Source organism: Prosopis cineraria, unplaced genomic scaffold (assembly GCF_029017545.1).
Source record: "Prosopis cineraria cultivar Desert tree isolate PC_DT_omini unplaced genomic scaffold, ASM2901754v1 PC1, whole genome shotgun sequence".
Taxonomy (NCBI): Eukaryota; Viridiplantae; Streptophyta; class Magnoliopsida; order Fabales; family Fabaceae; genus Prosopis; species Prosopis cineraria.
The window spans coordinates 10,028,510-10,042,363 of NW_026555332.1; the positions used below are offsets into that span (position 1 = coordinate 10,028,510).

The 13,854-nt window shown below is 29.7% G+C and overlaps 1 protein-coding gene across 1 annotated transcript; it reads left to right on the top strand.

Annotated features, from left to right (window-relative positions):
* Nucleotides 1-2,055: 2,055 nt before the first annotated feature.
* On the top strand, nt 2,056-4,780 carry LOC129306111 (auxin response factor 18-like). Its single transcript, XM_054946486.1, has 4 exons — nt 2,056-2,231; nt 2,768-2,871; nt 4,024-4,281; nt 4,432-4,780. The coding sequence occupies exons 2-4, from the start codon at nt 2,843-2,845 to the stop codon at nt 4,526-4,528; spliced, it is 384 nt and encodes a 127-aa protein (XP_054802461.1). The 5' UTR covers nt 2,056-2,231; nt 2,768-2,842; the 3' UTR covers nt 4,529-4,780.
* Nucleotides 4,781-13,854: the final 9,074 nt, after the last annotated feature.

Sequence of the window (13,854 nt, forward strand, 5' to 3'; positions counted from 1 at the left end):
TTGGGCCTTTTGGAGGTCACTGTCCTTGTTGGATTTGTTCTTCTTTCCTGTGCCATTCATTGAAGCAAGTGGTTCTTGGATTCCCACCCTCACCCTGGCTTCTTTATTGCTCACTTCTATCCCAAGCCTTCGGTCCCCTAATTGCTTGCCATGATTATGGGCTTTATCCCCTAATTTTTGAAACCATGGATTAGGGCTCTGTTTGGTTCTTGCTTTAAAAAAAAGTGTTTTTTTTTGTTTTTTAAAACAAAAAAAATTAAAAAATTGTTTGGATACGTATTTTAAATCTAATTGTTTCAAAAATTATTCTCATTTTTTATTTTTAAAAACAAAAAATAGAAACATCTTAAAATTATTTTTATTTTATTTTGACTTAAGGGTCATTTTTGCTCTTCAACTTTACCTAAAGTAGAGGTGAGAATTTAGGTGGGTTGGGCTTGGCCTGAATAAGCTTGACCAGAATAGGCCCGAATTTGAATAAGCCTGGCTTCTTGAAAAGTCTGAATAATCAAGCCTAACTTGAATACCTAAATTTTATTTTTAAAATTATTTTAATTAAATTTTTTACTTTGAAATTAATTATTTTATTTCATAAAAAATATAAAATATATTTTTGGATACTTAAATGATCCTTAGGACTCAAATATATGGTATTTTAATATAAAATAATCTAAAATTTAAAGAATTAATTAATATTTATTATATTTTATAAAGATAAATTTTTTTATTGGGATAGCCTGATTAAGCCCGAACATAAAAAGGCATATTTTTTATAAATTCGGCCCTAAATTTTTTCCAATGGGTTCGGCCTAGCCTGTCGGGTTTGATCCAAATTACCGGCTCTACCTAAAAGGTTATTGGAGACCCTAAATTTAATTATGGGTTAATTCTATCACTTAACTTTAAAATTTCCTCTCTTATCATTCTGCTATTTTTTCACTATTAGTTGATTATTAGTGGGTTCCACACTATATTTTTTAATATTTTTTATTATAAAATATTTGAGTTGAGGATACTCATTGACCCTTCGAATAAAAGTTATGAGGCAAAAATAACACTTAACTAAATAAAAAATATTAACATCATGGTGATAAAGGAGGAAATCTTTGATATTGAGGAATATAATTCATATGTATTCATAATTGTATAAAAGACTTTGAAATTTTCCCCCGATCAATGCAAGACAAATACGCATGGATCACCTTATTGCATCAAGACTAACAAAGTGACATACACACATACGCAACCCCCCCCCCCCTCGAAAAAAGATCAAGGATGATTCATCTATGCACTTGGTATACACAAAAAAATTTTAGTTAGACTTTTGTTTTTCAATGTATATAAATTATTTATTTTTATTAAGTTTGTATATTGAATATTTTATAAGTAAAAGAATGCAATTAGACAACAGTAATGTGAGAGAAATAGAAATGAAAATAATTGTTTTGGTCAAAATGAAAGAGCTTGTAAATAATACAATTCTACGATGCAAGATTTAAATTTGTTTACCTTTTGTAAAGCCATTTATTTCTTTCAGAACTCTTGGTTAAGTTTTTTTTTTTGAAAAAAATCTTCCTAGTTATATTTCATTCCATAATTACTCTTAATTTTTTTTATAATTGTATTAGCAGACACTCAACATAAGGAAAGGGGCAATTAAATACCGGGTTAGTTTTGTATACATGTATCTTTGTATGTGAAAATCTGTTTAGGGTTAGGTGTGTCTCTGCTAAGGGAGTGAAATTGATTTATTTTTCAAATATACAATGTATCTGATTATACACAATGTATATTTGAAAATTAAAACTATTTGCAGCTCTACAATTAATAATCATTATAAAAAGTCCTAAACATAAACTTATTCTCTCTCACCCCAACACGAATGCACACACTTGCAGGTAAACAGGCACACATTTTTTATAGCAGTTTATTTACAAGGTATTGATAAGATTCTCTAGAAAAAAAATAGTAGTAAAATCGATTGTATGTGTGGCTGAGGGCAGAGTCTCCCTTTATTTCTCTCCTTTTTTTGAGAGAGGTTGTTGTTTGGCCTGCGTTTGTGATCGGTGGATCTCGATTACTCTCTCCCCTGTATTTTTCACATGGGTGGCTTTTGAGGAAGGCGAGTGTGTTGTTGGGTCAACGTGTGTATGAATGTTGATGGATCATCTCTTCGACTTGCAATCTGAAGGTGAATCACTCAGATCAGGATTTCTTGAGTTGTGATAGAGGTACGTTTCAGTTAAACTCATCAAATATTGCAATTTTATCTAGATCTGGTATGAAATGCTTTATGATTGGTTAGTTCACCATGTGGATTTGATTCTAGAAGCTTGTGATTCAATCTCTATGATGAGGATGGTTGGGATCTGGAAGCTTCGTCATTGAAATTTTGGTGGTGTCATTTTCTCCATGCGTTTAAGTCATTTTAGGTCATGATTGACTTTTGTCATTAGGATTCTCTGAACTGCTTACAAGGATGGGTCTATAACCTAGAATTTTGGGGCCAAAAAATGAAAAATTTCCCCAAAATGGTGGGGAAAATTAATCTTTACAATTTTTACAAACAAAATAAGAATATTTTTCTCTTAAATTTGTTGGTTTTACACTTGATGTTTTCCTAAATTGGTTAGGAAGGGTTTTGTCTTGTTTGTATATGAATGCCTGTGTTTGTTTTGTGTTTTCTCTTCAATTCTTGTTGGCTTGATTTAAGGAGAAATCAATTGATTAAGTGGGTATTTGTTTTCTCTCATTATTAACCATGAAGTCTGGCAAAGCATACGACGATGAAGAAGAGAAAGAGGATAAAAATTTCATTCAATATTATGGCTCGTGTTTATCTATGCCTATCAAATCAACGGTATACCAAAGGTACATTAATGTGCGTGCATTTCAATTCTAAATTCAGATACACACACACATTTTTAATCACATGGTTAAACTTTTATAACATCTATTGATTCTTATATGCAATTCTGGTTGATGTAATATTCTAAATTCTGGTTGATGTAAGTTCATTAGATAAATCATTTCTATGCCACAAACACATAAAACAAATTAAGATCATTTGATATGGTTTTGTGGTCTTATTAATCTGATTTCTTTAACAAAATAAGTTTATAAAATCTTACAAATTTGCCTTTTGATGAAGACCAAATTATAGCTGCAATGGTTGAGAGAAGAACAAATGGTTCAAGCCAATTATCCAATCTTGTAAAGAAAGAGTAAAAAAATTAAGAAATGGAGAATTTGATTACAATATTTTTATTATCCATAGAAGATTGAAGTGATTGAACAAAAATACAACCACTAAATAGAACCTTATCCAAGAAATCAATGTTTTTATTATGGAACTATGATGGGATTTCACTCTCTGAAGTGTACATTTTGCACTCAATGTGACATTTCAAATTTAAAATCCTTCAATCTAAGTGCTACCTAATTTTTTTTTTATTTTCAAATTAAAAATTATAGATGAAAAAATTGATATACCAAAGTCATTTTATCATGAAATTGAATTTTTTTTACCTACTCTAATATTACTTAATTTTAATTGTATCTCTGAATTAATCTAGTTTCTAATGTATAATATTTTATCTTTATCATGAAATTTGGACTTCATGGAAGTAAAGTAACGTTTAATGGTATTATTTAATCAACAAGAATGATTTTTTTTAATTTAATAGAAAGTTTATAAGTTGGGCCTTGTATGTTCAAAGTGGAATGACTAATTTTGTAGGTGGAACCAAAAACTAGTGAAGTCTATGCTTGCTTTACTTTGATTTAAGTTAATGCGTTATAAGCAGCTATATGTTAGTGTTTTACATTAATCGCAAATTAAGATTTGTCACTTACACCAAAATAACTTAGGTTGCTATGGAAGGACTCACCGCACACTTACATGGTTGTGATTAATTCTCTAGTTACTCAATGTGGAACTACCATACATCTAACACTTAGACTTTGTAGTTATATATTATACTTTCCAAATATGTCCTTATCCCTACAATGTTTGTTTTACAGGTTTATTCAGACTGATCAATGGGTTCTTGCTGCAACCCATCCAGAAATATTAACCACCTCTATTACTAGGATGCATGGAGTTTTCACAAGGAAACAAAGTCCTATTCATTCACCTGTGATTTCAAGCCAGAGCATGCATCTAGGGGTGGTTGGAACTGCTAGTCATGCAGTCATGATTGGCACTATGTTTCTGGTCTACTACAAACCTACAAGTCTATGGGTTTTTTCTTTTGTTAATTCAAGAAAGAATGGTTGCAGGTAGTGCATTTGTATTCCAAAGACAAGTTATTAAGTACATTTCCTTTTCCTATCTTATAGCGATGAGAACAGTAGCTTTTTTCTTTTGCTTGCTTTCGTTTCTTTGTCTGGTGTTTGTGATTTGTGTATCTTACATGCTTTATTTTGTAGGCGAAAATGGAGAGCTCGAGTAGGAAAACTTGCCACTGGATGTCATGCAATTGTCACAGGAACAATATCAATTTTGTGTTTCAGAAGCTCAGTTTGAAGGCTGTGTTAACGTAACAAGGCCCACGAGAGATCGAACTTAAATAATTTATATCCTTAGTTGGTCATATGTGATTGATATAGATTCTTCTACAGTTATGATCTATTTCATATTATACGGTCATTTTTGTGAAGTATATGTTTTGGTCTCCATCTCATCAACACCCAATGTTATTTAAACATGATGAATGGATAAAGGAGTATAAATTGGTATATTTTGATGTTCATGAAATGTATGCTAAGATCGTGAAGCCTAATAAAGTTTATGTTGGACATGAGGATGGAGACACTCTAGATGCTTTATTTGATAGTTGCTCACCAAAATCAAAGACATGCCAAATGTATATCAATGGTTATTTTACATCGTATGTTCATTCACGCGCGCGCGCGCACGTATATTCTTCAAACTACAATTTGTTCACTTGCATGCAATAGCTTTTTCTCATTAGACTTCACGTATAGAAATTCAAGCATAGGGTGCAGTAATGTAGGCATACTGTTAAGTATTTTTGTTTATTTAATTGGACTTTTTGCAATGGTTAAAATGTTTATTATTATTAGATGTTCGATGAGGTGGAAGGTGGAGAAGAATTGAAGATCATTAATGTAATTAAGTTCTTTACATTTGAATTCTCATATGTACTTTGAGTTCTCTACAAAATAATGATGTGCAAATTTATGTGTATTTCCATCTCACAAGGGATTGTCAATTTCCCCCCCTCAAAGTTATGCATTGTATTTGAAAATGGCATATCATTTAAAACAAGAAGTACAAAGATGTGTGTTTTGAGATTATTTTCTTTCCTTTTTAAATTATAATAATGAAACCATGCATCCAATTGATTACGTTGACCAATTAGTAGATTGACGTGAATGATCGATATAGAAAGGCATGTTCATGCAAGTGATTGTGAATAATATACTAAAAATTAAAGGATTGCATTATTTTAATGGTTAAGATGTGAAGATAATCCAATAATGAGCTCAATAAAGGAGCCATAAAAAATGTCTTGTGACCAAAATATACAATATATCTATTTTTTTTTTCTTTTCCATACGTTGAGTGTTAGTGGATGCCAAAGATTTATGAGTAGTTATGGAATAACATAATTAACAAGATTTATTTACAAAAAATAAATTTCAAATTTTGGCCAAAAATATATGTGAATCTTTCACTAAGATCCTTGTATTTAAGAAAGAAAAACATCGCTAAAAAATATTTTAGTAGTCAAGTATTGAAGGGTGAAAGAAAGTAGTTAAATAACAACAAATTATAAAAGTAATAGAAATTAAATATAGGATATAGGAATATAATATGAGCAAGGGAAAATTTTAGAGAGGAGAAACAGATTAGGCTAGATTTTTCTAATTCACTTTCATTCATATTTGTGTAAAAACCTTTGGGATTATCTCCCAATCATGGAAGACTAGTACGCATGGATTACATCATTGTATCTATACTAACATAGTGATGTACATATATACGAAAATCAAGGAGGATTCAACTTCGCATTTGGTATACACAAATAATTTTTAGTTAGAGTTTTGTTTTTCCAATGTATATAAATTAATTATTTTTATTAAGTTTGAATATTGAATATTCTATATGTAAAAGAATGGAGCGAGACAACAATAATAGAAGATAAATAGAAAGGAAAATTATTGTTCTTGTCCATATATATTTCAAAAAAAATGAAAGAGCTTGTAAACATTACAATTCTACCATGCAAGATTTAAATTTCCTACCTTTTGTAAAGTCATTGATTTTTTGTTTTCAAAACTTTTGGTTAACATTGTTCTAAAAAAAAAAATTCTTCTTCATTATATGTCAATCCATAGCTACTCTTAATAATTCTTTATATAATTTATTGGCGCACACTCGACATAAGGAAAGGGGCAATTTAATACCAGGTAAGCTTTGTGTGCATGTAACTTTGTATTTGAAGATTAGTTTTTAAGGTTAGGTATGCCTCTTATGAGGAAGCGAAACTAATGTACTTTTCAAATATACAATGTATCTAATTATATACAATGTATCTGATTGTATACAATGTATATTTGAAAATTTAAGTTATTTGTTACTCTATAATTAATAATCATTATCAAATGTGCTAGACCTAAACTTATTCTCTCTCTCTCTCTCTCTCTCTCACTCCCACACACACAAATACGAAGGCACACACTCGCATGTACACAGGCACACATTTCTTTTTTTAGTTTGTTGAATCAATTGTATGTGTAGCTAAGAGTAGAGTCCCCTTTATTTCTCTCCTTTTGTAAGAGAGATTGTTGCTTGGCCTGCATTTGTGGTCGGTGGTTCTCAATTACTCTCTCCCCTATGTTCTCCATGTGGATGGGTTTGAGGAAGGCACGTATGTTGTTGGGTCAATGTGTGTGTGGATGGTGATATGAATCATCTCTTTGACTTGCAATATGAAGGTGAATCATTCATATATCAAGATTTCTTGAGTTGTGATGGACGTACGTTTTGCTTAAACTTATCGAGTATTGCAATTTTATCTAGATTTGGTATGAAATGCTTCATGGTTGGTGAGTTCACCATGTGGATTTGATTCTACAGGCTTGTGATTTGATCTCTATGATGAAGATGGTTGGGATCTAGAAGCTTCCTCATTGAAATTTTGGTGGTGTCCTTTTGCTCCTTCCATTAAGTCATTTTTGGTTATGATTGGCTTTAGGTTTTTCTAATTGGCTTGCAAGGATGGATCCAGAAGCTAGCCTGAGGGTCAAAAAATGGAAATTTTCCTCAAAATGGTGGGGAAATTTAATTTCAAAAATTTTTACAAACAAAATAAGAGTATTTTTCTCTTAAAGTTGTTGGCTTGTCACTTGATGTTTTTCTATTTTGGTTAGGAAGTGTTTCACCTTTTTAGTGCATGAATGTCTGTGTTTGTTTAGTGTTTTCTCTTCAATTTTGGTTGGCTTTATTTAATGAGAAATCAATTGACTGTGTGGATATTTGTTTTCTCTCATTATTAGCCATTAAGTCTAGCAAAGCATATAATGATGTTAAAGAGAAAGATGATAGAAATTTCATTCAATATTATGATCCGTTTTTATCTATGCCTATCAAATCAACAATATACCAAAGTTATTTTAATGTGTATTTCAATTCTAAATTCATATGAGTGTGTGTGTGTGTATGTATATAATCACATGGTTAAACCTTTATAACATTTATTGATTCTTATATGCAAAGAATTCTAGTTGATATGATATTTCTTTGAAATATTATCATGTAAGTTCATTAGATAAATCATCTCTATGCAACAAACACATAAAACAAATTAAGATCATTTGATACTGTTTTGTGGTCATATTAATCTGATTATTCTTTAATAAAATAAGTTTATAAATTCTAATACATTTGCCATTTGTTGAAGACCAAATTATAGTTGCCATGGGTTGAGACAAGAACAAACGTTTCAAGCTAATCATCCAATTAGTTTCATGTTTTGTAAAGTTCATGCTGCTTCCTCATGTGTCTCAACTATATTATCTAGTAAGATCCTTTAGCACTAAGCATTGGCATGTTTTAAAGCAGTTTTTTGTCAAGTTCGAGAAATAAAAATACTTGCAAATATATATTTTTATATAGATAAACAAAGGGTCTTCCACATATAATTTTCTCATCTACCACTAGAGCCAGAAAATTTTGTTGGGAGGCTGAAATAATAAAACATATATAATAATTAAAAGAAAATTAAATTTATATATATTACTAACATAATATAAATATGTCAACTTCCATATTTATATTCAATTTCACGTGCGCGCGCGCTTCTATATTCAATTTCATACACGCGCGTGCACGCGCCACCCTCTTATACACTTCTATATTTATTTATATATATTCACACACACACGCGCCTGCGCCCGTGCGCGCGCCACGCACACACACCTCTATATTTATATATTTAATTTTTCTATAGTTTTCTATATTTATATATCTTTCATTTAAATTTTCATGGCATAAGAATAATTAATCACACATACACACACAGACTCTTCTATATTTATATATCTTCATTTTAATTTTTCATGGCATAAGAATAATTAATTACACACACACACACTCTCTCTCTCTCTCTCTCCCCCTCTCTCTCTCTTCTATATTTAATAATTAATCACACACAACACACACACTCTTCTAATTTATATATCTTCATTTTAATTTTTCATGGCATAAGAATAATTATTATTATGTTTATAATAAGCTTTTTAAAAAATTCATTCTCAATATGAAATATCATTAATTAGTGAATATTTCAATTTTCCGTAAGCATTTAATAATTTAAATGCACCATTGAGATCTAAAGTTCTCTTTATATGAAAAAAATATTACTTATTGAATTTACTATTGATTCTTTCAATTAATATGTTCTTTATTTAATATATTTAGAATTTTTGTTGCAGTGCTTTATAAAGTTTGTTAGTAATATCCTTATAATTTATGTCATCAAATATTAAATAAAAAAATCAAAATGATAACAATGTCTTTTAAAAATAATGTACTTTTTCTCTTGTTGAAAATAAGTATATACCTATAAACAATTATATCTTTAAGTTATTGTAATAGTTGAGCTGATTATGGTTATATACAAGTTTGCTTTTAAGCCATGAAATCATATAAAAGAATGTTGACATTGCAACTGTGATTAATTATAAACAATGGCCAATAGTGCTATTGTTTTAGCATAAATATTTTAATTGAATAAAACTGTTGCAATTGTAATTTATTGTATTTAACATTTCTCCATAAAATTATTTGGATTATTTTTTTTCTTATTGTATGTCCTTTGACCATTAAATTTAAGGTACTATGATTTTTGTTTTATTTTGTTGTATCCAGGAGCTCGTTACTGATTGCTTAGGAGATAATACTCTCACGACCTCTTCATTCATAAATAAATTGAGTTCAATGCTGATTGGTGAAGGTGATACTCCATAAATTCAATAGCCTTAAAGCTTTGTAAGCAAATTGTAAAAGAAAGTATAAGCTTTTGGCCTTTCGTTTTGACATGTAATTGAGTCAATGTTGCAAATTGAGCAAGCTAAGAGGCAAAGTTAAAGCTTCTTATACTCCATAAATTCAATAGCCTTAAAGCTTTGTAAGCAAATTGTAAAAGAAAGTATAAGCTTTTGGCCTTTCGTTTTGACATGTAATTGAGTCAATGTTGCAGAATTGAGCAAGCTAAGAGGCAAAGTTAAAGCTTCTTTAATGTTAGGAAGATTAAGTTCAAACACTTCAACATTATGCTTTCAACTGCAGAAATCATTGCATGAACACAAAGTGAAGTATCCATGGGGCCTATGAGAGTATACTGATTAGATGATGATCCTCTAAGAGAAAGTGCTCTTTTAAAGAAAATCATGAAATCCATTGTTTCTAAATCTCCTTGAAAAATGTTAAGCTTGTGAGTGATTTTTCATGTGTTCCCATCTTTTGGACAATATGCTTGTTTGTACAACATCTTTCATTGGAAGAAATCAAACAATATGTGTGAAAGGACATTATCAAGCAAGTCATTCGAGTTTTTATGCCTGCCATTACTGCCTTTCTTATTAGGTAAGAATTTTTGAGCTCTGAGTGGGAGAGTTGCCACTTCATCTCATGCAATTGCCACAAGAACACTATTTAGTACCTTAACACAAGAACACTATTTAGTACCTCCACTCCACTTGTGAGGTTTCCAATGTAAGACTCATGACAAATGGTTTATTGAATCTTCATTATCACTTGTTAATCTTTTCTTACCAAAATGAATAGCATACCAAAGGTGTATCAATGGTTGTTTGACATCATATATTCTTTTTCTTTATATATACACATTTCAAATTGTAAATGTTCACATGCATGCAATGCCTTTTTTTTCATTAGATTTTACATATAAATTCAAGCATAGGGTTGTGATTATCATCAAATGTTCAATGAGGAGGATATAGATGGAGATGATGAATTCAAGAGCCTTAATGTAATTAAGTTGTTTTATATTTGAATTCTCATATGTCAGACTTTGACTTCTCTACAAAGTAATCTTGTGTTAATTTCCATCTCACATGGGATTGTCAAGTTTTATTCCTGATCAAAGTTGTTTAAAGGTTTTGAAAATGGCATACTATTTAAAAATGTACAAATAGGTGTGTAGTAAGGTTATTTCTTTTCCTTTCAAATTACAACAATGATACCATCCAATTGATTACGTTGTTATGATTGCCAAAAAAAAACATGGTTACCTTGTTATTTAGTATGTTGACAAAATGTTCGACATAGAAGGCATTTTCATGCTATACTAATCGTGAATGGCATAATAATTAACCATTAAAGGATTATATTATTTTAATAGTGACATTGCTACAAGAAAAAGTCTACAAGAGGGCATATCTCAGAGCGTTTATGTTCAAAAACTCTCTGGAATGTTAAAGCAGAACATACCTAAATGCTTTTGAAAAATACCCAAAGTTTGATTTGTAGAGCACATAAGTTAGAAAAATGATGTTTTTTTTTCAAGATTTGGTTGAATACATGTATTTAAAAGTTTTGTAATATTGTTAAATTGTTGCTGGATTGGTTTTTGATGTTGTTGGATTAATCAGTTGTAAATGAGTTGGACGAGGAAATGTAAAAAAGATTCAAAATTAATACTTTAAGATGTCCCCCAATTAAAAGACTTGGCGTGGATTGCATCATTGTACCTACACTAACGTAATGATGTACTTATACCAAAATCAAGGAGGATTTATATATGCATTTGGTATACACAAATAACTTTTTAGTTAGAGTTTTGTTTTTCCAATGTATATAAATTAGTTATTTTTTATAAGTTTGTATATGGAATATTTTATAAGTAAAAGAATGGAGTGAGAGAACAATAATAGGAGAGAAATAGAAATGAAAATTACTATTCTTGTCCATATATATTTTGAAAAAAAATGGAGGAGGTCATAAAAATACAATTCTTCCATGCAAGATTTATTTTTTTTTTCACCTTTTGTAAAGTCATTTATTTTTTTTCCAAAGCTTTTGGTTAAAATTTTTGACATTACTGTCGAATAGCACCAAAATTAATAAAACTAGATTTTACAGTAAAGCGTAACCTAGGTCGTCTCCTAAAAGTCAATAGAGTAACTATTTAAATTATTATTAAAAAGGTAAATAATGGGTGAATTTTTTTATGGTGAAATTAATTTTAAAAAAACTAAATTAAAAAATTAAATAAAGGAACTTCAATGAAAAAAATTATTACAAACAAGTAGCGCAATCAATCACAACCCAATCACCTAAACTTAATCTCCCATCTACAAAAATAATTATTTTATTTAACCTTATTATTATGGTTTTATTATATGTTTTCCAAATTATCATTTAAGAATTAAATAAAAAATTAAGTTATAGATTAATTGAAATCTCCTTTAACCTACAACTTAACAACTATTCTAAGTTAGCCACACTAGAAACAAAACATGGATAATCACTTAAGTTAGGCCAAATTACTCTTAAGATGCTATATCAATCGGTTATAGCAAGTAAAACCTTAGATCAAATTTATAATCCAAAAATCATGCAATAAAGCTACTCTAATCAGTAATAGCAATCAAACCATAAAATTCAGAGGTAGAGAGAAGAAGAGAAAATTGAAATAAAACTAAAATAAAATCTTCTCTGAATATTATAGACTCTGGTTAAAGTTTGGGATCATGATTTGTGATGATTATATCAAAACATTATTCTTCGTAGAACTAAAAATCAGACTGCACAATATAAGAAATTGAGAAATCATTGCCTCAATAGCTAAAGAACAAAACAAAAGATGTGATCGCCTTTGCTTTGTTTTTTCTTGGCTGTCAAGTATGTTTCTTTTTTTCCTCTCGTCCAAGTCGTGCGTCTCCTCTATTGTTTGCTTTTATATATATAAGTGATGCGTTCCTGTGCGTGGCTAAAGGAAGTCTAATAATTTAATAAATGATACAACTACTTTCAATAATCTTAATTGAAAACTACACTAAAAAAACTCAAAAGAAATATAAACAAAATATCTAAAATTTAATTCTTGATTTAATCTCTAAGCATGCCCATATTCTTTTTATTCAAAGTAATCTCTATTAATATCTTCCAAATTTAATCTAGAAAATCTGCACAATAGAATAAAATTAAATAGCCAACTGTATAAAAATCTTAAGAGATATTACTTATATTTTAAAATCAAAAATTTAGATAGTTAAAATTCAAAAGTTGAATATTGGCTACAAAATCAAATAATATTCATTAGCCTCAATAAATATTTAAAAGTTTAAATTAAAAGGATAAAATATATATAATTATCATTTATCAATTTTCCTTAAAAAATTTTCCTCATTATGATCATTCCAATAACTACTCTTAATTCCTTATATAATTGTATCGGCAGACACTCAACATAATGAAATGGACAATTAGATACCAAGTTAGGTTTGTATACATGTATCTTTAATTGCATGTGATGTGAAGACCAATTTAGGGGTTAGGTATGCCTTTTTCTGAGAAAGTGAAACTGATTTATTTTTCAAATGTACAATGTATCAAATTATATGCAATGTATATTGAAATTTAAACTATCTGCTTCTCTATAATAATAATCAGTATTACCAACAAGTCATAAACCTTAACTTACTCTCTCCCCCCCCCCACCACACACAAACACGAACACACACACTCGAACATACATAGGCACACATTTCTTGCAATAGTTTATTTACAAGTTATTGATGAGATTTTCTGGGGAAAAAAAGAAGAAGTATTAAATCAATTGTATGTATGGCTGAGAGCAGAGTTCTTTTATTTCTCTCATGTTTTAAGAGAGCTTGTTGCTTGACTTGCAATTGTCGTTGGTACCTCAGTTACTCTCTCCTTGTCTTCTCCACGTGGGTAGGTATGAGGAAGGTGTGTGTGTGGATGGTAATGGATCATCTCTTAGAATTGCAATGTGAATCACTCAGATCTGAATTCCTAAATTGAGATGGTGGTACATCTCTTTATGGTCACAAAAATTGCACATCTGATAGTGGTTAATTTACTTGGTTTAAACGTCAACTATCTCATCTCTTAAAGTAGTAGGAAAATTTGCAACTTGAATTGCTATACATTGTTATGGGGACCAACATCCTGCTTGCCTATAATTTAAAATTAAAAATTTTCGAAAAATGTCCACTTTTGTGTTAGGACTTGGTTTCCCACCTTACATCATGGGACTCTCTGAAAAATGTTATTATGATGTTTATTTAAACATAAATATTGAAAATCAATAACCTGAAGAAAAGATTAAATAA

What these genes read in the sequence shown, in the direction of transcription:
- LOC129306111 (XM_054946486.1), top strand. Translation starts at nt 2,843, where the DNA reads ATGCCTATCAAATCAACGGTATACCAAAG. An exon ending in AAATCAACGGTATACCAAAG is followed by an intron (nt 2,872 to 4,023) that starts GTACATTAATGT and finishes TTTGTTTTACAG; the next exon opens with GTTTATTCAGACTGATCAAT. An exon ending in TCAAGAAAGAATGGTTGCAG is followed by an intron (nt 4,282 to 4,431) that starts GTAGTGCATTTG and finishes TTTATTTTGTAG; the next exon opens with GCGAAAATGGAGAGCTCGAG.